This window comes from Pseudopipra pipra, chromosome 1 (assembly GCF_036250125.1).
Source record: "Pseudopipra pipra isolate bDixPip1 chromosome 1, bDixPip1.hap1, whole genome shotgun sequence".
NCBI lineage: Eukaryota > Metazoa > Chordata > Aves > Passeriformes > Pipridae > Pseudopipra > Pseudopipra pipra.
In genome coordinates, this window is record NC_087549.1 from 66,336,818 (window position 1) to 66,362,210 (window position 25,393).

The 25,393-nt window shown below is 37.8% G+C and overlaps 1 protein-coding gene across 2 annotated transcripts in view; it reads left to right on the forward strand.

The window, feature by feature from the left end:
- The window catches only part of MOCOS (molybdenum cofactor sulfurase), a 217,450-nt gene that overhangs the window by 18,239 nt on the left and 173,818 nt on the right, over nucleotides 1-25,393 (forward strand). Inside the window, exons 2-3 of one of the 2 annotated variants that reach the window (XM_064659925.1) lie at nucleotides 8,427-8,516; nucleotides 11,131-11,197. In XM_064659925.1, the coding sequence (XP_064515995.1) occupies nucleotides 8,427-8,516; nucleotides 11,131-11,197 (157 nt within the window). Of the gene's footprint in view, nucleotides 1-8,426; nucleotides 8,517-11,130; nucleotides 11,198-25,393 lie in introns of those variants that run through there. The other variant, XM_064659930.1, reaches the window with a different exon arrangement.

Consider the following 25,393-nt stretch of genomic DNA (forward strand, 5'->3'; position numbering starts at 1 on the left):
AACATTTTTATGTGCTATTGTTGCTGTCTCCTGTTTGTGATTTTAGTTTATGTTGGTGATTTCTCACTGGTGAAAAGGTGATACAGGAGGTCTTGGTCAAGAACTGTGTGGGGACATTTCAAGCATTGAACCTCTCCCTGGTTTAATAATGATGGTTTTTTTCTGACTGCACTGCAATCAGTTAGGAGTGTAAATCATGTCAGGAGTAACAGTTAGGAGTGTAAGCCAAGAGATATGGATGTGGTTGTCTAAGGAGGTATTTTTCCAGTAAAGTTAGGGAAACTTACTCTAGCTTTCCAAAATTCTGAGATCATCTTCTGGAATGTGGGTTCTTCTCCCCCACCTCATTCTCTCCAATCCCCTGTTGCTCCCAGAGAAAGGGCTTACAGCTGGGACTGAAATGGGTTGTTGGAATTATCATTCATTAAGAATAAAGGAAGATGACATTTTTAGCCGGTGCAGGTGGAGAGAAATTATGGGGTTGTCAAGCAGAGAAATCTCTGTTGAAACCGAGTGGGTGAAGATAGATATTAAAGCAAAACAACACTGACATGGGAGATATGAGAATACATTGATCATGGAAAAGCACAGTCTAGAGTTTAAGATGTAGTTTCTTACTAGGAAGATGCAATTCTGAGTCACTGTTCTGGTTTGAGCAATATAGACTAGCAACCTACCTGTTTTTCATATGGAATTAGCTTGGTTGATGAGTGTAGTTCTGTATTACAGCAAAGGACTGCCACTGACTGAGGGCCAGGAGAATCTTCTCAGATCTCTCATCTTACAAAAGGGTGGTTTTGACTGACAGTCCTCCCACTCTTCATTTCACATTCTTCAAATTTATGCACGGTTCCTCTTGATAATGTGGTCATTTGGTTTACAGGGTTTTATCCCTGAAAGATAAAATTTATGCTGAAGGCAAACTTATGTTTTCCTTATTCTTTTTTTCTTGAAATTGATCTTCATTACCTGTTTCTGTCAATGGACTTTTTGCTGGATGGTATAAGTAAATCAAGAGCTGAAAGTGTCTGTGGGGAACCTTGTGTGAAGAACTTCTATTTGAGAATAAATTTACTACTGGTTTGCAGTATCAGCCTCAACTCTTCACCGGAAAAAGCAGCAGAGTGAAGTGCTGTTGCATTCACCAAACAAGGTAGTAACGTGGTCTTGTCATTGGGAAGGAATGATGTCTGGGAAGTACTTCTGTAGGGCCTCAACAGTGAGGATAACTGATTTTTGCTGTCATTTTACCTGCATTGTGTGTAGCAGTTCTCATGTGGGTGTTTAATTATTGCTATGGTTGCAAGTTCACCCCAAGGCTCTAGCTGCCAGAGGCTCATAGTAAATTATTTCTATGTAATGAAATGATATTTAAGGGAAAAGGGTGAAGAAAAGGGTTACTTTTTTGATTTCTGCTGTTTTGAACTTAGTTTGTCTTCTAGTGTTTCTGGAAACCCAAAAAATAATTTAAAAGGCTTTCTATATATCCCTACACAATTTAATTTGATATATTTTGGAGACAATATTTAGAGTCACTATTTTGTCCTAGATTTTATATGAAACTCATTGTTTCAGGTCACAGAGCAAGAAATAGAACTGACTAGAAAAGACAGTTTCAAACATCTTGGCATGTTGTTGAAAGTCTGGATCTGTTTTATGGAAAGAATGGGAAGGAAAAAGGAGCAGGTGTACGCTACTAGAATACGTAGCTAATGACAGCTGTTATAAACAATTATTATTATGACTCCTTAAACATTGCTTTTTACCATCGTGTTTTCATCTCTAGAGGGAATTCTAATTGCCTTTTGCCTACACAAAAGTTTATGTTTCTGTGAAATTTTCAGCAAAATCAATGCAAGCATTTTCCAGTAACAGAAGAATGGGGAATATGTTCTCTTTTGACTATTCTTTCATTTGATCAGTTGCATCAGAGAGAAAGGGAAAAAAGGAAGAGACTAAAAGATGGTCATATCTTTTCTAGGGAGGTGTGAGAGCTGGTTTCGGTCTGAGCAAGTTACAGTTGTTTGAAGACTTGCATAAATATGAAGCACTTGTGATTTATATTTCATCCAAAGACGGCAAGACAGCAGGCTGCTGTATGTTATTCACATGAAGCTGAGGTACCTCTGATTCATGCCCACAAGTAAGACTTCAATTGGTCTCGCACAATCTGTTAAAGGTGTCTCTGGAAATAACATCACTGACTGCAGTTGATATTTAATCACGCCCCAATGATGCACTGAATAAAGCAGTGCCTTACAGGTAGGCCAAATGGATGAAAGTGGGTGCTGACTGATCTCTTTACTGCAGTCCCACTTAGCACAGGAGTTGGCAAATGAAGAAATTTGATGGCATGTAATTTTATTTTTTTTTCTGTAGCTGTGAAAGATACATTTCAGAGGCTTGGATGTGAGTTCTTAATAAATGTGAAATCCTTACTTTCTTTTGAGCTCACATCTACCTCAATACCAGGAAGCTGTAAACGGAAAGCTGCAAGTAGGGGCTCGTGTACACAGAATAGTATGCATACTGACACTGAATAATCTTAGCCACCTAAATAGCTTTTGTGGAGTTGCTATGTCCCTGCTGAGGAGTACAGCAAGCGAAGAGGGTGTACGGTATTGACTGCAAAGGGTTTTAATGTTCTGCCTGCTTTGCTGTAGGTAATAATGCAATGAGACCAAATAATGCAAGCCGATAGCAAGTGGAAAAAAATAATGGGAACTTATTACAGATAAATGTAATTGCACATTTCATGCTTTGCTTTTTGTAATGAGTCCATCAAGTCAAACACTAACATACATTAATTAAACACCTTTTTCCACAGGACTGAGTAACTGGTTAGCAGCCCTTAGAATATTGGTACCATTATCCAGGTTGGTCTCAGCCCAGTGTGGATCAGCATTTCACAGTCAGGTCAAGCTGTGATTACTGAAATTGATGAACTCGGTGGACTGGCAGCAGAAAGCAGAATGTGCCCAGGGCTACAGGCTGACTGCTGCATTACTTCACCAGGCCTGTAGCAATTAAGTCGTATCATGCTGAGGAACAGTGTCTTCTTTAACTGCATGGTAACTATTCAGGCTTTGAGCATCTATGGCCTTGTCCATCCGGCACTATGCTTTTGCGGTCTTTTGAAATGCTCCTCGGCCCTAAACAAGGGTAATAAAACATTACCTTATCTAGCAGAAAATGACTGTTCAGGTGAGAGGCATGTTTTTATTGAGAAAACATACTCTGGTTTTGATAGTTTTTGTGTAAATTGATGCCAAAAAGAAACTGAAGGTACAGGTAGCAATATTCATTAAACATTTAATCTACAAAATATCCAGCAAAGGCAAATCTCAAGCTAGTAGGAGGTATTTTTTTCTTTTTTTTTTTTCTTTTAATGTACTTAATTAATGGTTTTGCATAATGAGATCTTTTACTGTCTGTCTGTCCTTACAGTGTGTGGACATATCATGCCCTGTGTCATCGTGAGATTTCAGGCACTTTTATAAAGGTTATATGTATTACATTACATAGTTAAAGATACTTTTGACATTTAATTTAGGAGCATCCTTTGGGGGAGCTAAGTTCTTATGCAGTCACTGGAAGGAGGGAGTTGGCTCTAAAGAGTATCAGACTTGGATTAATAACCTGGAGGCTCAACATGAGCCAGCAATGTGCACTCACAGCCCAGAAAGCCAACCATATCCAGGGCTTCATCAAAAGCAGCGTGGCCAGCAGGTTGAGGGTAATTCTGCCTCTTTACTCCACTCTCTGAGACCCCACCTGAGATGCTGCATCCAGCTCTAGAGTCCTCAGCAAAGAAAAGACACTGATCTGTTGGAGTGAGTCCAGAGGAGGGCCACCAAGATTATCAGAGGGATGGAGCACCTCTCCTATGAGGAAAGGCTGAGAGAATTAGGTTTGTTCTGCCTGGAAAAGAGAAGGCTTCAGGGTGACCGAATTATGGCCTTCTGGTACCTGAAGGGAGCTTACAAGAAAGATGGAGAGGGACTTTTTACAAGGGCATATAGTGACAGGACAAGGAGGAATGGCTTCAAACTGGAAGAGAATAAGTTTACACTAGATATTAGGAAGAAATTCTTTACTGTGAGGGTGGTGAGGCACTGGAACCCAGAGAAGTTGTGGATACCCCATCCCTGGAAGTGTTCAAGGACAGGTTGGATGGGACTTTGAGAAACCTGGTCTAGTGGCAGGTGTTCCTGCCCATGGCAGGGGGGTGGGAACTAGATGATCTTTCAGGTCCCTTCCAACCCAGGCCATCCTATGATTCCATGAATCTGAGGTAGCTGATGTGAAATTACCTGTTAAAATGTCACTGTATCCAAATTATATCATACTTGTCTACGACCTCTGTAGAGCCCTCTCCACCCTATTTCGTCTTTTGTTTTTTCTCCTTCTTTTGTTTTCACGTATGAAAATCTCATCTTTATCTTTTAACAGATAATACTTCAGCTTGTTTTCATATAATCTATTTCATACTTGTTTTGTTAATATTGCTGTACTTAAGATATATACTGTCTCCCCAGGGCATTACTTCCCAAGTAATATTGTGTAGATAATACTACTGAATTGCAATTATATCCACCAATCAAAATTCATGACTCTGTAGAGTTGCTGCCTTGTAACTACACATTTCATTCTTCATTATGAGACTTTTGGCGATATAACTGGCAGCCTGTAATCAGTTGGAGTGCAGGAATTTTTATGTTTCAGGGCTGTGAGAAATAATCTGTGAAGCCACAGAGCAGGTTGGCTTGTTTTGGTGACTGTGGTAGAATCACAGGATAACAAAAGGTAAAGGAGGTGAACATAGAGCAGTCACATGGTATATAGGTAAATTGGTTATTTTTGGAAGTGATGGTCAAAGTTCAGAAATGTGTAACACCAAGAACAATTTCAAGGATTAAAAGAACAAAATACATAATGCCAAGGTAGTAATAATTAAACCAGATAGGAACTGGGTCACTCAACAAGGGTTGTGAAGGAGAAAGCTTAGTCTCCATGTGCCACCAGGCCATTTTAGGGGGTGCCTCCATGGTCTCTCGTGCTCCTTCCCCTCTAGACCATCCTCTGGGTGGTAGAAGTATACATAGCTTAGTAGTTACTAAGAGATTTAGTGAAGATGTAACTGCCTTGTTCTACATGCAGTTCATCAAATGATGTCTTTAAATTTCTTCTAAGTCAGGTGGAGTCACATTTTAGGAAAGTATGCTTTTGTCAGAAGCAGATATTTTGGCTCCCAAGGATTAATCTGGTAGTTTCTTTTTGCCTTGTATGTTTTGCACATTGTCAGACTTTGTGCAGTTGAGTATTGTCACTTGGTCCTAAACTTTAATGTTGAAAAGCTCCAAATTAAATTATCTTTTTTCATTTAAGAGATAGAAATCTGCAGTTAAACTGAATGGTCCCCTGGTGTTTCTGAGGCTGTAGGTACATGTGCACTCATGAAGTTTTACAAAGAGCCAGGGTAGGCATTTGGACATGGTGAATGCTTGTTAAGAGTGATTTGTAGCACATAAGAAGATCAGAGAGCTGGGCTGGGACTTTCTTCAGCAGGGACTTTCTTCAGGACTGGCCTGTGTTGGTACCCAAATAGTTCCCTGTGTAAAATTAATCTGCAAGGATATTAGCATATCAATATTGCAGCTTTTGAACCAATACTCTGACTGAATAACTTTCCATAACTAATGCCAACACATTGAATGGTTTTCAATACCCTTTTAAAAAAAAACCCTACTTCTGAAATATGATTTTATCAAATAGTTGGTATATTATTAGATCAGTGAAGTCAGTTACACAATCCAAACATAATAGTATGTAAATTAAACTAAAAGTTAATTGTACTTTTTCCCTGAGCAATGAAACCATGTCCTGATGGATATTGCATTGTAATTTTCTTTTGGTTGATCATATTATATTTTCTTTCTCCTATTACTTCCTGTAAACAGTATAATTTCATAGTGCTGACAGCTTTTATACTAAATACCACAGTGAAAGGGGGAACTGTATTATTCTCTGTATACTGACAAATTTCTTTGGTTAATGTGCATTCAATAAAGATAAAATAGCAAATGTTATTAAACCAGGGGAAAAGCACAATGAAAGTTATTAATATGCTTTTTGGTGGTGTTATACACATGCCACTTTTTTTTTCTTTCCTTTAAAAATACAATTTTGTTGAAATAAGACAGCAAGGAAAAACTACATCATAAAAGTGCAATAGCAATGAAGATATTTGTTTCAGTGCAGTCTCAAATGATGAAAGGTCCCATTTCATTTTTGGGTAGTGGAGAGAGAGTATTAAATGCTGTTCTCTGTTTTCAATTAAACAGCAGCATTAAACACAAAATAAAAGTTTAAGAATTAGTAATTTTTCCTTCCTCAGCCAAATTTCCTCACAGATTTCCAAAGCATTATACCCTGTTGTTTTTTTTTTTTACTTCCATTTCACAGAACCACAGTATTATTCTTCATCATGAGCTATGTAAGGAATCAGATTTGAAAAACCGCTTACGGGGCCTTTACCTAGAGATCTTTTAGTCCACATTGCCTCACAGGAGTGTTGGTCAGGATGGGAAGCACCCATTCTTGTGTCAGTGGATGGTTTGAGGAGCCTCAAGTGGTTGCCTGAGGTGGTTTCCTTGTGCTGTACGGTTGTGTAATCACTTCAGTGCTGTCACCCTCCTTAGGGCTGGAAGGGTCCAAAGACAGCAGCTCTCTGCACCCAGAGGAGCATCTCTTGTCTGTGCTCCTGGTGCCCATGAAAGCTAATGAGCCAAATGGCACCTCTGTGTGGGCTTTATTGGGAGAGTGTTGGCCAGGATGTCACCTCCAGGACAGCAATCCTTCCCCTGGTGTCTGGCTCAGGGCTGCCTTTTCCTGTTCTTAGCTCTAGTCCTACCTTTCCCAGCTCTCGCAGCTGTAGCCAGTGACCGTGGGCTGTTTATTGCCCTGACCAGAAGACCTGGTGTTGGTGGTTGTGGCTGTTGCTCCACACATCAGCCCCAGCTCAAGGCAGAGGTTTTTGGTGCCAAGCTGCAGGTCCTGGGATGGCTATGGTGAGTGTATTGCCTGCTGGAGGGAAAGCTGCTGTCATTTAGCTGGCTGAAGCCATGCCACAGTGCTGGGAAGGGCCTGGTTGTGTCCTACTGTAAGGCAGCGTGCCTCTCTCTCTCCAAAGCCCCTGCATTTCAGTGGTGAGCTGAGCAGCTGTCAGAAATTGAGCAAGACGGACGCCTATATGCATCTTGACCTACTGTATTCGTGTTTGTGCTGTTGCACAGTGTCTGGGAGAGACTTTCCAGGATAAAAACCCCCCAAAACCCTAAAAAGCCTGTACAGCTAAAAAATTGACCCAGACTCCATCCTTGGAAGCACCTCAAAAACACTCTGTTGACTTCAAGCCATCATTAGAAATTCTGCTTTTGCTAGGCACTCTAAGTGGGGAAATCTTAAGGCAGGAGAGGACTCTTAAAAATAAGGATGGGTGTCTGGATTGGTTTTATCATTAGCGCTGCCTCACAGCTTACCCACTGAATCACTGCTACAGTAACATAATATATAATAATATGTATTTCCAAGTGTCAAGGTTTTTCCTTTAAAGCTTAACTCAGCTTTAAATCCCTGTGGAAAGTGAAGACCTTTAAAATACTTAATAAATTCTAATCTTAATCATATTCATCATTATTAGAATTTGAAATAGGTTGAAATACTTAAGGTAAGTGAAATGAAAAAACTAATAAAGGGCATGAAACGCACTGGAGAAATGGAAGAATAATTGCTAAAGATTAAGAAATCTAAAATGGCTAAACATGAAAAAACCTTCATTTCCAATAAGCATTTATTTAAAAGTTTTGAAATATCTTTATAATATAAAAGGAGATTTTAAAAATGAATTGAATGTTAAGTGCAGCAGAGTGGTGAGACATATTTAAATACATTAAAAGTTATACTAGTCCTGTCTTTGGGCTTCAGGCATAATTTAGGCTTTGTCAGTTCTTAGAGAATTGCTTCACCTGCCAGCATAGGGGCAATACTACTATTGCTGTTGCTATTAATAATAATTACTATCTTTGTGGTAATAGTAGTTTTCATAGTAAGTAGTGCATAGGAGTAGCAAGGTACTGTGACTGAAGACACCAGCTTGCTCAGTCTTGTACAGGCCGAACAAAAAGATATTTCCCTTCTGAAGGAAATCTGAACATGAAAGGAAGGACCTCTTTGCTTTTAATTAAAAAAATATGCACAGGTAATCAAAATGTTTGGTTTCTATTGTTTCATTCTTATTTTATTTTTTTTTTCTGCTAGTGAGTGAAAAGGGCTGTTTGAATGATACACTTCAGAATGTAGTCTGGGGGAGAAAATGGACTTTAATATTTTAAAAACTGACTCTAGTAATTTTGTTTGTATTTTAGGGATTACTTACCTTGACCATGCTGGTTCAGCACTTTTCCCAGAGAGTCTACTTAAAGCTTTTACTGATGACCTCCGAAACAACGTTTATGGTAAGTGCAAAACACTGTTCCCGTTAGTCTTCTCAAATTTCCATCTAAATAGTTTAAAACTCTGCCTCTTGGCAGAGACCTTCTGCAGGTTTTTTAACACTGCAATAGAGTAGTTGGAAGATGAGTGATTTTACAAAGGAGGCATAGGCCCTCTGTGTAATTTCATTCTTTGGTGACCAAGGATGTGTTGGTGTTGGTGAAGAAGAGAAATCAAAGGGAAATCTGTTGCCTCAGAGTTAGTGCACCATGCTTGGAATAAAGAAATACAGTGTAGCTATAAGCATTCTTTGTTCTGTCTTTATGTTTTTTCCACACAAAATGCAAAACCAGTTTCTTATGCAAGGACCAAAATCTAGAACCACCATCCTTCTCAGTGAGAGTAATCACAGGGAGCTTATAAGTATAAGGACTCAGTATAAATATTTTATTTAGAAGAAAGCCTAACTCAGAAGATCCCAAGTGAATTTAGGCAGGGAATAGGTGCTATACCTCTCTTGGACTATTGGACTTTGGTGCATACTCAGAAAAAAGATGTGTACTGCCAAAGCAATCTTGCCCATAAGAACGTGAGTAAAAATATCTACAAAATTATGCTATATCTGGGTGGAGATTTAGCTATTACAGCTGTGAATGAGGCCACTTCAGCACCACCTCTAAGCACTTCATCCCCAAATCCTCTACCTAAACCTTTTGTTTCTTTCTAACATTATTATCTAGCCAAGATAAGTGAGAGTGATTTTATACAAAGGCAGCAGAATCCACTGTTTAGGAAATATTGTTACTGTGTGAGACACTTTACATTGAAGTGAGTCATGCTCAAACAGAAAAAAATATACTGTACAGTGTTATGCTGTGAGTAGTCCCACTGAAGTAATCAAAATTTCTTATTGTGTTTTACTATCTGTGGTCATGTGTCCTTTTTGCTAGCTTTGTGTCTTTCTTATGCTCCCTGATACACAGAACAAAGGAATTCCTCACTTGGGAACTAGGTATCACTGCTTTACAAGAAAACTGTTCGCTCTAGCACTGGCACACTTGTGCTTACTAACTGGGCAAGCCACGTCAGAGTTTTGGGTAGTCTAATTTTCAATGTACCATTGAATGTGCCATTTTCCCTTTTTTTTTTTTCCTGAATGCTGGCAAGGCCAGGATCCAAAGCATGGAATTAAGTTCCACTGCAAAATAATGTTATTCTTGATAGGCATAGAAGTTTTTTTTCTCTTATAACAAAATATGTTGATTACATTTAAGATCTCCTATTGAAGTGCATGTCAGTGATATTAAAATTAATGTTTTCTCACAACAGACATTGTAAAGTGAAATGTATGCTCTGATCTTAGTTATTTCAAGCAACATTGGGCTCAACCCTTATAATAAGTACCATCTGTGGCAGAAAAAAAAATAATTTGTGAATCAATTGAGTGCTCGTGAGTAGAAATAGTAGTGCTGCCAGTTTGGAGCAGATTTGCATAGTACCTATAATGCTATAGGAGAACAAATTTTATCTTTTTCATTAGTGCTTTCATCTAAAATGATTACAAGAGCTTTAGTATGGTCAATTCTCTTTTTTTTTAAATTACATCTCATACTCTGAGGACAGCAACTGTTGTATAAAAAGAGTTAATTTAACAAACACAGATGTGACTGAAAGGGGAGTTTGACTTGCAGTTTTTTTTATTTTCTTGGTGGTAATCCACAGGCCAAAAGAACTGTAGTTTAACTGTTGCATGTGTCAGTGAGGGAAAGTAATATAAGTAAGAGATATTCTCACTTCTAAATTGAGAATATTTGAATTGGAAATTACAGAAATGCAATATCAGACATGAAAAGTGCAAGTATTAGTTTTTTGGTTTCAGCTTGAAATTTATTAATTTCAATGTGTTTGCTCAATGGCTTTCAGCAGGGTGATTTTTAAATTTTAAAAATAGAGTAACTTATGTTTGAGCCTACTGCAAAAACTGTATTTGTATAGCAGTTTTTTTCTTACACCCTTTCCAAACTCTTTTGGCTTAATTTTTGGGTACTTACTAATACGAAAGTGTTCTGTACCTGGGTGGATATTGCTGTAATCTTTTTTGCTCAAGAATTTTTTTCTCAAATTTTTTGTCAATTCCTTATGTGCTGTTTTATTTGTTAATACATGCTTGTGCTGAGCTGGTCTAAGGTGGCTACTAATTTTGCAATAAAATGTATATTTTAATGAATTATGTGAATTTCAAACACTAAAACCGCCAGGGTTAATCCAGGTGTTCCATCATTAATGTCCGTTGTTTCTAGATGCTGTCTCTTGCTTCTTAACTACTGCACAAATACATTTATGAATGTACATTCTGTCTGTAGTTTTTCCTAGTACGTTTGTGCATATGCAGTTGCATTTCCTTGTTAGAATAAAAAGAGTTCCAGGTGAAGTTTCCAGATCTGTCATAATTGCTTTAGCTTGTTATATGTCCCTTCTCTTGACTAACTAAGGAGCTTCAGGGCATTGCTATGAAGTATACATTGAATCTTTCTTTGTCACCTCTTGGGCTGGCTTGGTGTAATATTTTCATTAAAGAGAAATTTAATAGCAAAATTGTGATTAATGATTAACTTCTGTGTCTCTGTTGTCTCCTAGGCAACCCTCATAGTCAGAATATCAGCAGCAAGCTGACATATGACACAATCGAACATGTCCGATACAGGTAGAATAATCTTTCTTTCAGATCTTGTATAATGCCCTTCATAGTTTTCATTTTTATTAGGCCTGTGTGATGTGATGCCATTTTCTGAGGGTCATCTGTCATGCCTAAAGAAAACACCTCACTTTTAAAACACAAGGTATTTGGACAATCAAGTGTTGGACCATATCAGTTCTTTTTCTCCCAGATGCCCCAATTCTTAAAGTCCTGTAGTTAGCTCAGTGCTGTAATACAAATCCACAGTTTTAATTAAGATATAGAAGTTGGAATCTAAAAAGTGATTATTAGTAAGATGATATGGTAAGATAGTAAGGTGGGACTAGGTACCAGGAAATGGTTAAAATTCAAATAAAATTAAATAAGGCATAATGGCTTGTCAGAATTAATAAAAGGCTTATGGAAATGTGTACATTGTTTTACAGCAGGTACTTACTTTTGTTGGAGTAATAGAATACCTTTGAAAGTAGTTTTAGTAAAACTGTTAAGAGCAAAAACAAAAAGAAAAGGTAAAATTGGATTTGGGGCTTCTGGGTACAGGTAAGAAAATGAACTGATTCTCTAAAAAAGGTATTCTCCTTAAAGTTCAGGATGGAGTGTGCTGAAGTATACTTCCTGCCATTAGTTTACATCATGACAAAATATACAACTTAGATACTTGTTTATTTATTTTGGAGGTTTTTTCCAGGTAATTCTTGCTATTTTATAAAATATGTCTTTATGGAAGAATATGTATGCTTCAAGTTTATTTGCCTGCTTTTAATGGCACTCTTAGTGTAAGGAAATAAGCGTCACGGATTCGTCTTTTTTATCATCTTCCTTGAAAGCAAATATTTCTCCAAAGCACAATAGCATTGTAGTGTTCATAGTTGTAATGAAGAAAATCTGTTTTACACCTCTTTGCTCCTTTTTCTCTGACTACATTTTTATGAGAGTGTAAAAAACCCAGGATTTCTAGCTGCTTGCTGCTGCTGGCTATAACCTGTTCACTCCTCCCCACCACCAGCTTTCTGGAGAAAGCATTTATTTTTACTTTTTCTACAACCGTCTCTTAATGCTGTGCAGGATGACAACCTATAGCCAAATGGAAATGGAAGAGACTACCTACAAGGAAGAGCTGTTTTCAAAAGCAGCCACTTATAGCCGGATAGAGCAATACCTACAGCCCTTCAGAGTCTTTTGAGCAGACCTGTGTGCTCATATGCAGTGTTAGCATTCTGATTTCCATTTACTCTCAGTGTTATTGCAACGTTGCTGTTTCATCGTTCTGCTTATGAAGGCACAGTAGGAAGTGTAACTGTTTCTAGAATAATTGCTATTGTACTCTCTGTTCTTTGTCGTTAGTGAGTAAGGAAATAGATTTTCACCTTGTAAGAAACCTAGATTACTTTAAAAGAGCTTACATCCTCAGCTTGTATTATTTTGGATCCTGCTTTATGACTTTTTTAAGAGCAGGATGGGAGTTGACAAGAACATACTAGTGGTTTTGTTGGGTGGTTGTTTGTTTGTTTTGATTTTTTTTTTAAATTCCCTCTGCATCTAAATGAACATTTTCAGTATCGTACCTAATAGAATTTGTCATCTGTCCCTATAAAAATTCAGCCATTATTCCCCAATAAAAATTTAAAAAGCATAGTCATCAAAAAGGCGCAGTCATAAAAATTGAGGAAGAAAATGCCCTAAAACCACTGTCAGTAAGTCAGCTATCTAAAAGGCAATAAAAGTATATTAAAAATCTATACTTCTATGCCATTGCAGCTAATCAAAATATGAAATGTTACAATACAGGGAGACAGGCAGCTCTATCCTGCATGACAGTGCATAGACTGTATATCCTCTGTGAAAAAATAATTCAGCAGGTAATTTCAGAAACCTTAAAATTAGTTGCTTGCGTGTAATTCTGATTTTGGCACATGGCTGCAGTCAGAAGTATAGCTCTTTTTTCAGTGTTTGACCCCAAGAAAATATGATTTTATTTTGGGGGGGTTTTCTTTTAGTTTTTTGTTTTGATTTTTCAATGGAATGGCACAACCAACTATTTAAAAATAAACACAAAGCTTAATTTCAGGTTTCTATTTGTCAACATTGCTGATAGCAGCATCAGAATAGACTTTCCTAATCTGGCAGTGTACGCTGTTTCATGGTACAAAGCTGAATGATTTGGTTTTACCTTCATATCTGCTTGACAGAGAGAAACCACTCTTAGAATGTGGATTTGCAAGAAAATAAAGTAAATAATTAAATAATTGAGTCAATGGATGTTTTCTAAGATTTACAAAATTATAATAAGATGGCTTACCTCTTGACCAACTCAAGTGCAATAAAAGTAGAAATAGCTGTTTTATTCTTAAAAACATTGCTTCTCTTTTCTTGAAGTGGAACTGCTGAGTGATTTTTAACATTGTGCATATCTCCACATTAACCATGAGTGATGCTGAGAAGAGGAAGCAAGAACTGTAATAAACCTTACCAAAATGTATTAAATGTATGCATCAAAAGATTATAGATCCTTTTTATGACTTTGCTTATGGATGTATGGAAGTGCCATTGCTCCACTTAAATACAGCTAAAGAACAGGAGTACAGTATCTCCTTATGATGTTGCAGTTAATGCAACTAGGAAATTCATTACATTGAGTATTAAATAACCCTTTTCCCATATGCAAGCATTTAAAAATACTATCTTTCTGAATATTTTAAAACACTGTCCTTGTGGATCTTACCCTTGCAATATCAAATAGTGCAGCAGTGTCTTCTAACCAGAGCCAGACTGAAGTTTTAGTGTTGTTTGAAGTTTCTAGTGTGTTTAGAATATACAACAGGATACTTTTTCATTTAAACACAGTGTTGTTGTAATAGACTTCTGATGTTCATCCTTGATCTTTCAGGTACTGTGGTATGTTAAACTGAATCCTACTTCAGGAATTCAAATATGTATTTCAAAAGGCCAGAAATTTCAGCTGTGATTTCAGTACCAAGCATCTCCTAGATTGCAGTAATATGCGTATTACAGAATTTTGTTGCTGAAGCTAAAAGGATTGGACATTGAGCTAAATGGGATCAAGTTTAAATATAGAACCAAAACATGCATTTTTATAAAGGCTCCTCTCAAAATATGCCATCTAAGTGAACTATAAGAGGAGAATAATCTCTGTGGCCTGTCATACAAACAAAAAAAGGTGCAGCAGGCATGCATAAAATGACTATAAATGTCTTAGTATTTTAAAAATATATTTTTTCTGTGGTAAAACATACAGGTGGTACTAAATTTTTCTGAGGAAGCAGTCCCATAAATGCTGTTTATAATTTCATTTGCATTTATTTGTAGAGAACATTTCATGATAGCAAGGTAAAGCTTTACATTCCTTCTATACGCATCATACCTTGCTTATGAAATGTTTTCATTCCAAGTCTTGTTTTTTAAGTTATTGCATATTTTGAAATGCTGCTACGTGCAAGATAAGAATTTTTTTATTGATTCCCAGATTTAAGCAGTTCTGTGTCTGAAAACAGTAGTGTTGGAATTGATACATACATGAAAATGAGTTGACCTTTCCTACACAGTTGGAAGTAGTAGATACAGTATCTGCTTAGTATCGATTTGCCCTTTGCAAAGGTCATTGACAGGAGACCATACGGATGAGTGACATCTGAGCACCGCATCCTGTCCTCCTTAATGGCACCTATCAACTTGAAAACCTTGTTTTAAAACTAGGATGGTTCAGCCCTTTTGCATGCTTGTTTTATAATGCCATTTGCAAATCCTGCTTTTCCTCCTTTTCCTGATCCCACTGCTCAGGGGGGCAAGTCTGAAATACCACAGTCGGTGAAGTCCAACAAAAGGACTGGGGTGACTCTGTACGTGGCAAATGGGAGAAGCATTGGAAGACAATTATAGATAATGGATAGGTTTTTTGGAAGAGTTTACGCAAGAGGGTGATCTTTTTCTCATGATTCATAAAATTATTTAGGCATGCAGTGAAACAATCCCAGTGTGCCACAGTGAGGTGGCTGATATCCCCACTCTGTGCTCTGTTACGTACTGAATGACGACAGAGCAGTGGCTTTGGTGCAGATGCTTCTTGTTTTCTCCTTGGCCACACCTAGCCTTTTATGCAAAGGACTCTATTTTATGAACAGCTGTTTCCAGGAGTCAATCATTACTTTTGCTGGCTTTACTCTTAGCAATCCTATGCAAGGTATTAAAAAGCTTCTGGTCACAGTAATAGGTACTGTTATTTTTGAATGAGAGACTGGATTAAGAACAAATAAAATCAATCTGTCTTACTTTGGAACTTTGCTCCTGGACTTTCATCTCTGTTTTAATAAATTCATTAATCATTAACTTGATAAGCTGAAGCTTTAGAAATGAGTTTGCTAATACCTTCTGGTACTCTTCTGGTAGTCAGTTTTATACCTTCATGGTTTATATAAAGAGATTGCAGTAAATAAAATTGGTACATTGATGGTCATGCTCTCTGGCTAATCTTTGTTACAAAGAGAGTCAAATCTGGAATGCTTCATTTATTGAAGGAAATAAATATTTCAGTAAAGTAAATTAAAGTCTGGAGGTCAAGATTGCTAGTTTATGAACACAAAGGATGAAATGCTTCTAGGCAATTCTGAGTTTAATTTGTATGGGTGGTTAGAATGTTTTGTAAAGAGGTCTGAAAAAGACTGGATACAACCTTTACTTTTTTTTCTTTCTGATTCAGAAAAAAACCCCAGGAATCTGCTTTTTTTAATATGGCTGCGACAAAGGAGCTATGGAGACTAAGTTTAAAACTGATCTTTCTGTGCCATTGCTCTCTAGATAACAGAGTAGGGAGAGTGGTACAGGCTTACTTGGATTCAGGCCACCGTTTTAAATCACATTTTTAAAACGCACACAGCCTCCCTACCTCCTCAGCTGCTTTTTTAGGGGGGACTAGTGGCCTCTGAGTCCATGGGGAAGTCTATGAAAGGGCACATGAGCCGATGAATGAGATAGTCCAATTGGAACAAAATACTGATTAATAAAAATACTGATTGATAAAAATAGTGAGATTTCCCCAATGCAAATTGCTTTTTTCCCCCCTTCTCTTCATCTCTTTGTCTTTTTCAGGGATTATATGGAAGCTTTTTTCCTCTCTCTAGGCTGTACAACATTTATAGAAGAAAGTAGTGTTCTTCCCTCTTCTGGATTTGCAGTTACTTCCTAAGAAGCAGTTCAGTGAGACACCGATCTGTGATTTTTCTGGTAACACCTGTTGCCCTGACTGTTCAGTGAGCAGTAACATAGTCCTGACTGGCTCTTGGGAACACTAGCATCTCCTTTGCCAACTCCAGGGGAGCCTGACAACTTCATTACTGGCCTAGATGGTTATTTGTATTTTAAGTAAGGCTTTTGGCAGACCAGATACCAGTACAAATAAAATTTCTGCCGTCCCCCTGTGTGCACCTGCTGTGCTTGACAACTCTGTTCTGACTTCAGCGCACTTCTGTTTCTCAGCACAAGTTATGTAGCATTGGAGAGGTGCTCCATCTGATTGAAGTAAAGAAATGCTGAATGCCATCTACAATTATGTGTGTTGTCCAAAGTTCTGCTGATATTTTTCCTCATGCCTAATTTTTTTGAAGACTGTGGACACTTTCTGTTTTGCTCCATCTGAAACTGACTCAATGATCCTCTACCAAGAAATGCACAGGTGATGAAAGTTTAACCTGTGCTGCTTGTATCTTATATTTAAAATCATAGCCTTGGAAAATAGTCTTTCTGTGAAGTTAGCAAACCCAGTATTGAGCTCCATTTTGAATCTTGCTGATTTCACTTGTAAAGCAATATGAGTACTTCATCTGTTGTTATAATTAAGCTGTAGAAGACACATTAAAGCATTCCAAAGGGCTTCCTTGGTGGCATCTGTGTCTCAATGAATCTGAAATTCCTGGTGTCATTTCTGCTGCAAGGCACAGCTTTTTGCACTCATCCTTTATTTACCATCTGAGCCCCACCTTGCTGCAGTTTTTACCAGCAGGCTTGAATCCTTAAATGGTCATCATTTGTATTATGACTTTTTTCCCCTCATCCAAAATTCTGACCGCCAGTTCTGACTCTAATTAATGTTCTGTTCCCTCAGCACTTTGGTACTGGTTTTGTTGCCCACTGTTGATGATCCTGAATGATCATGATTTTTAGTGCTGATATCCACTGAAGTAGTTTTATTATAAACTTGACCTAAGTGAATAGCTGTTAGTGTTACTTATATAACACTATATAAGGGGGATAGTTAGTTCATGATGTATTATTTGAATTTTGAGTATATATGTTTTTAACTGCTGGTGAACTTCTCACTTCCTGAATATAGCGATGTATTCAGGATCTTCTGGGTTTTTTCTCCAGAAGCAGATATGATCTGCAAGTAATGGTAACTTTGGGGCAGTTGACTCTGTGTTTGAGTGATTTCATCACTTTTTTTTTCCTCTCAGTTGTGATGTAGCCTTAGAATTATCTTCTATCCCTGTTACATCAAGTGTAAATGTGGCTGCCTTCTCATCTCTGATAATGCCATTTCCTCTGTGCATTGTTCCAGGCTATCTGTAGCTCATCCAGTCTTCTTACAGACAGAGCAAATATATTTGCTTTGTCAAGTGATAATGCATGTTGTCAGCTCTCTTTCTCTAATGAGTAGGTTATTTACAGCGGCAATACTAGATTCTGTAGTCCTAAAACTTTTTTTTCCTCTGCCCTCTGCAACCTGCTATCTTGCTTGAATTCTCAGTTAATATCCCATGTCTTTTAGCAGTTGTTTTCTTTTTTCCTCCACCCCCCACGCCCCCCCCCCCCCCCCCCGGCACTGAGACAGCACTTAGCTGCAGGCAACTGTGTCCATTATATATATACCACCCTGTTAGTGAGGTCATTGCTGCCCTAATGAAAACTTTTCTATGGCAAAAAAGCAGTCAGCTGCATGGCTTTCGGATTGCTCAGAGATCGTGTTAAACACCAGAGGGAGCAGAGCTGGTGGGAGCATTGCAGCAGCAGAGTTAAGCAGAAGAAACTGAGAAGGGGAAGTGCAGAAGGATGGCAGGTGACTGATGGCAGGTGGCAGATGACAGGTGATGATTTGGTGTAAAGCAGCCACCTTAACTCCAGCGGGGATGAAACAAGTGTGTGTGGGCCCAGTAAGGGTGTTAGGGAGCCTGGTTTCAGGACAGCTGGGTCAGAAATGTATCCCAACTGGTATGGTTCAAGAGTATGGGAATCCTTGAGAAGCTAGTATCCTTCTGTTTCTACACCAAAATTTTATGTTGCCTATAGGCTTTTGTGGTCTTTTCTACCATTAACCCCTTCTGATGCATTTATGTAGAGGAGTCCTTTTCCATTCTCCTGTTTTCATAGGTTGAACAAGATAAACTCCTCTAGATTCTACTTCCAAGGTGCATTCTTCATCCACCGCCCCAATCTGTCTCTGGGTTTGATCTGGATTACCCTAATCTTTCTGAAATGTGTAGCCAAAATAGAATGGGGTTGTTGAAGTAAGTCCTGCAGTATGGCACTTGAGTGTATGGTAATTGAGACAGCATAAAAGATTCTTGAAATGGTGATGTGACCTCATCAAATATTCTGGGTGCTATGAGAAAACAAAAATATTATAAAACTAAGGGAATGGCACAAGCATTTCAAATGAATAGAGGAAATCTGCAGGCAAAATGGATTTCTAGTAAGAAAGAAAGCACATATTTCTGAAGATTCTGCTAGAATGTAATAAATTTATTGGAACATGATCTTTCTTGTTTTTGTTATGAAATTTCATGCTATGCTGAAAGTGATAATGTGGTCCATAAACTGGTTGATACTTATATGAATGGAGCAAAAATGAAAGGAGATTCTGAGATTTTGTAGAGAGGGTTATTGTTTAGGGAGATCACATTGACTTATAGGAGAGAAAATGATTTTATTAACTTTATCACTTTAAACATCTAGTTCTTTGAAGATAAATACACTAACTGTCCTTTGTAGTTTGAAATTATAGCAAATAAGTACCTAAAACTCAGATGGACCTTTGTAATATATGCTGGCAATATGTGTGAGTTCCTTCTATCTTTCATTATTCTTTCATTTCTCTGCTTATTTCATTGATTCAAGTTTCTTACCTGTTTTAAACTTTATTCTAATTTGAATGTTGTAAGCAAAGATGATGTCCTTGAAATTAAAGGGTGCCTTTAAGAAGCAGCACAAGTCATGGTAAGATACAGGAATGTGAAGGATAATGAGGCAAGACTGAATAGAACTGTCTCCTTTATATTAAGGTTAATAACAACTAGTGAATCCAGGTTTAATTTGCTAGATTTTATTACTGTATTTGGTATGTATCAAGGCAGAAGAAAATTGCATCACTAATATTACTGAGTGCCAGCTCAATAATGTGTTGCTAATAATTTACAATTTATTGTAAGCTTTTGGATGGTGAGACTGTTTAGAGGAGTAAGATGTATATGCTTTGGATTTTACAGAGAATCCCTAGGCTTGTAATGAATCTAGTGATCACAACCATGGTGCTCATAAGAGCTCTTCAACACTTAGCCATCCTCTTACCACTTCTAGTTTGTCTGTCTTTACTCTTTTAAAGGTGTTTAGTATTTCAATAAATTTTTTTTTGCAAATACCTTTCATGTGATAGAGGAGGTTTTAGAGACATGAGTCACTTCTTTGGAAATTCTGTTAATGTTCACAGATATTTCTGACTTGTGATAAACTATGTATGAAAACGGTGTTGTCTTGCAGGGCTTAAAAAAAAACCCAAACCAACCAACCAAACAAAAACAAAACTACAAAAAGATGAAAGATGATGAACAATACTAAAACTGACCTCTGGAATATAATGCTGAAGCTTTTGAGCTAACAAGGGAAGCAGTGCAGCAGAGGTGTGAGGCACAATCCTAGTTAATTTTGCCCTGCTAAGAAAAATTTCACTGACCTATTCGTTCAAAAATCCTGGTGCCAAAATCCTGTGTGGTGTCCAATTCAGTCTTCTTTTAGGAGCCTGACTCTCTGGTGAGCTGACTGTGAAACTTCCAGTTCAATGACTGTCCATGCTAACTTGCAATAGGAGAAAGCGATCTGCCTGCCAGTAAGAGCTGTCTCAAGATGCTTACACTCTTGCTGTAAATTCATAAAAGCTGAAGGTTGTTTTATTTCACACAGATCTGTCTTTCTGTGGAAGGTGAAAATGAGAGTCCAAAATGGTCTGTTAGAAAATAGCTGCCCTGCTCATCTCTCAGGGCTGGAAAGTCTTTAGTCCCACACTGAGACACTCCAAACCCTTAAGTCTTCTTGTACCAGCTTATTTGGAAAGTACCTGTCTGGCCTTCCAAGGACTAAACAGCCTACTATATATGTAGAACTTTAATTGTGCCAAAATGCTTGATGTGAACTCCGTAAATATTGTATACAGTATAATGGAGATTTTCAGTAACATACTTGGGAAATGTTTCCTCCCCTGCAAAAACTATTTATGGATGATTTTGATCACTTGATTGTTATTTGCATTCATTTTTAGCACTTCAGGTGTTGCCATGCTTTGAAACTGGCCTGAGAAACTGTACAGACCTCTGAAGTGTTGTGGTTGAGACAGTGTACAAAGGCAGTGACTGAGCCTGGATTAAAACAGACCTTCTAACCCTTCTTGGTTATATTCCTCCTACGTAAATAGTGTGCTACAAGCACGTAATTTCTGCATTATTGTCCATGACTCCAGCACAAACCACCTGTGTTTGATTGTGATGAGTTAAATGTGCTGCTGTAGTAGATTGAAAGGAGTTTGCAAATCTGTCAGCAATAGGTTACCTCAGCTAAGGAAGAAACCTAAACAACCATGGTATAGTTTGGTTAATCAAACTTGCCTGAGCCAAAATAGGTAGTAGCAATGCCTCTCCTCCCTCCTACAGGGCTGACATAGTTGCTTAGAGGAAAGAGAGAGGCCTCTGACATTCCAGTTACACTTGTCAGCTGTCTTGAGTGGGTGTCACAGTAAATAGGATGCTGTTGCTTGCATTCAAGTCTCCTTCTCTCTCCTTTGTGTGGGAGAAAGTTTTACCAGCCTTACATGTGCCAGCCTTACAGGGCATGGTCTGGGCCATATGCATTGTCTGAAGGAGGTGTACAAGGGTGACTTTCTGTCAGTCAGTGGAAAACCCTTGTGTGGGATGTAGCCCAGTCATTAGTATAACATGCTGCTTCATTTGTGGGAGAAAAATAAAATAAAATAAATTAATTTACTTTATAGGCATAGGTACAAGCAAGATAGTTTTTCAATGCCTTGAGCTATACCTGTGAAAATCTAAAATCATGGATACATCATGTAGCTCACAGTTGCAGTTCAGATACAAAAGGCTCCAACTGAAAAAGCCATAGAACATTCACAAACCACTGCGAGTTTATCTGACTGTGTTTGCCTATTTAAACATCCAAATGGGATGGGATCACTATAGCAAATAGTACTGGTGTTTAGCGTTTGTAATGAACTTCAGAATGAGTTTGATGAAGTATGCTCTTAGTATAAATTAGACTTAAGCTGCACTGCCAAAATGTGGTATTATAGGTGACATTCTTAACAGTGAAGTGCAAATGAAATTCTGCCTGCTTTTAATTAAATAAGCACACACACCACTGCATTTTGGAAATTTAATTCTCCTAATCTGAAGTCTCAGGCCCTGAACAGCTATTGTAATTTGAAAGATCATGCTGATATATTTCAAGGCTGTTTGTACTTATCAAAATACTCATGCTGTTTTATTTTGTAAATTTGGGACCCTTTTGATTTCTGTGGTTATTTTTTAAAAATTGTGTGGAAAAGAGCTAAGGTAACCTTTTTCCTTGTTGCGGCCCACGAACATCAGAGCTGTAAGCACACAAGTATCAATTGCTAAAGCACCTGGATTCTGGTGTTTCTGCTGAGTAGCTGGTGGTTTTGGTTGTCCCTTGTGCACAGTGCAGTGAAGTATGTTGCTGTACATGAAGTAGTCTTGCCTGGCAATTCAGAGCTGTCACAAACCTGAAGTGGAAAGGGTGTGACCACAAATTCTTGCTGGGAAGGTTCCCTGCCTTTTTTAAAGTGCTTGGCCTTGATAAGATGTTGGCTGATGTTCCTTCCTATAGACAGGTCATAAGGCTGGAAGGAGAGAGTCTTCTACAAGACATAATGAATTTGCACATACCACTGCTAATTACTTGATTCTCACTGTAGTGAGAAGGTCTGCACAGCTAATTGAATAGGGGGGCAAAAATAGGAAAAATAAACATCAACATTCATGTAATACTGTGCTTTGAGTTACAAGTCTTTTAGAGAAATTAATATGTACTTAATTCATTTCCTCTGTGTCTACTTTCATTATCATATGATTGAAGTTACTACAAACTAAAACAAAGATAGATATAAAGTCTTTAAGGGATGAGAAATACAATTTTATTTGACAAGGGTACATGATATGAAGTAAGGTCTAGTTAATTAGCTACTATGTAAAAAAGAGTTGCTGTTTCTTGAGCTTGGAATAGTCAGATTTAAATGTTTTAATGAAAGGTTTTTTGCATACAAATACCTGCATTCAGACTATTTCAGAGGCATATATAAGAGGTAGCAATCTTTTTCAAAAATGTTTATATGTGGTTTATGTGTTTTGGAGCCATCTCAATTTTATTTTCACGGCCTAAATTATTTTTGCACCTCTATTATAAGTAATTTAAAAACAGTGGCATATAATATTTTCTATGACACTTGCTTGACTTTCATTTTCAAGTCTAATTGAGGTTTACTTGCAATGAATTTGAGCTATCAAATCACTTAAGCCATTACTGTAGCAGAAGCACTTTGCCTTTAGGGTGTACTTGTATTTCTGCATTAGTGGGTTTGTGCTTTGTACCTGTATTGTAAAATTCCCTGTATCAAACTCAAACAAGAGAAATGGAAATTAAATTCTCTCTTTTCATTCCCTCTTTCTACCTGAGAGAATTTTTCTGATGTGGCTATGTTGATTTCTTAGCATATACCTGGCCAATACAGTAACTATGGTCGTAGACTTAGGTAAATATGGAATTAAGCATTTGGGAAAACAATATTCAACATAACTTTTTAACAATTCAGAGTTATAGCATGCAATTAACAGCTTAATGGACCTTTACCTCTTCTAGCAGCTCATTTTAAATGAGACAGATTGCTTGGCAATGTTTAATAAAAAGTTTGATTACATACAGTATGTAAAATGAAGACTTTAAAATTAAGCATGTTCAGAAGTAATTTCTCTCAAGCACACGTGGGTTGCTACAAAAGGAGAGTGTGTGTGAACTTGATGACTTAGAGTATAATTACTGAGGTGCATAGCATATTGTAAGTCATTTAAAATTTGTGAATGGGAGTTCTGTGGGAAGGTTTAATCACAGCAAAATATAAATGTTGCTAAGCTTGTTTTTACTACCACAGTGAAAGAATCACCCTGGTGATTTATTCTGCATAGCCTACAGATCAGTACCATTTTCTAGAAGGGAAAAGAAAAAACAGCAAAACATTATTTGGTGAACACAGGTCAGCAGACTTACCTGGTGGGGCATTCTGTGTTTGCAGATGGCTTTTAAGGGAGCCATGGGATGAGTTGTGACATAAATAATGCTCTACCAGCTTTGGTCACGTGCTGTTACTATTTCCCATGGTCTCCTTCCAGGCCTTTTCCAGAGGTACACTCATGGTACTGTAGCCAGCAGACTGGAGCTGCTGACAGTTGTTTTAAGTCCATATGCTGGATATGGTGCTGAAGCAGTGTAGACACACACATACACTCAGTGTCAGCTGTGGCAAAGACGGGTAGTTTTGTGCAGGCAGCAGGGCAGGCAAAGGGAGGTGGTCAAACCACTGCTTCCAGACTCAGAGCAGCTCATAATAATGCCTATAGCATGTGGCATGCCTAAGGTCCCTGCTAGGCTGGGGTCCTGTCTCTGAAAGTGAGTCTGTAAGATGGCAAGTACTCCCCTGGAACATGGCCTTCTGTCAGTATTCTGAGTGGATGCTCAAACTGCTTGAAACTTGCAGACTTGTGGATGTGGGACTGGAGAGTCCAGAATCCTGGGTATGACTTGGTAGAGAACAGCTTTCAGAAGGCTTTACATCTGGACATACTGTTCTAAACTGGTCTTAAACATTGTTCCCACTCTTAATGGCGTTGGAGAAGTTGTGATAGATGGCTTTTGGCTCCAAAGTTCTTGGGTCTAGCACAAGGAAGTGTGATGCTACTGATACAATGTAAAGAAGAAAATAAGAATCTTAAATTCTTCCTGGAAAATCGTGAGGAGATTATTATTGTGTTATGCAACATATTAAGGTCTATTAGACCTATTAGAAAATGAATGCATCTTCCTCCAGTGCATTGATAGTCATACTGCCACTAAACTTTCTGAACTTAGAGTGTTTAAGTTTGTTGAACACGATCTGTTATATGCTAATGGTGTTATATTTTCTTATTTATGTAGGTAATTTTAAATGGAGCCTCTCACCATTGTACTAGGTGCTTTGCAGAAAAATTAAAAACATAAATTACATAAGCTACCTGCAGTGGATACAGTAAGCTAGGGCTGTTGATAAAAATGACCACCAAATCATATAGCTGAGTTCTCTGAAATAAAACTAAGAACAGAGAAATGGATGCAAGTCAGGAAAGGAGAACTGCTAGTCAGATGCAAAATTAAACAGTGGGTCTGTGTACTTTCTTCTGGGTCCCAGCAGCAGCTTGTACCCTTCCAAAATGATTAATAGACTGGAAATAGGGTTCTAGCAAATTTAATCATATATTTTCTACATTTCTTGAATAAATGATTCTTTCTTTTTCCTCAGGCTCTCTTCTCTAGATATGTTCTTACAGGTTTATGCTGATTTCATAACAATGCAAAGGGGTTATTATGTTTTTATTCTGCTACTGTGGACAAGTGGTATGGCTACAGGAAAAAACTTTGTAAGGCAGAGCAGCATTGCATGCAGAACCCTATTTTTGTGCTCTTTTATACCTGTGTAGTGCCTGTGATGTGCCTAGGAGGCTGGTAATGTGAAGAGAAAAAATACCAACAACAAATTCAAACCTGTGGGTGGTAGGCTACTGAGAAAGAAAACTCTTTGGTCTTTACATATGCAATTTTATTTCTGTGGAGCAGACTGAGATGAGACGCCCCAAAATAATTTTGAAA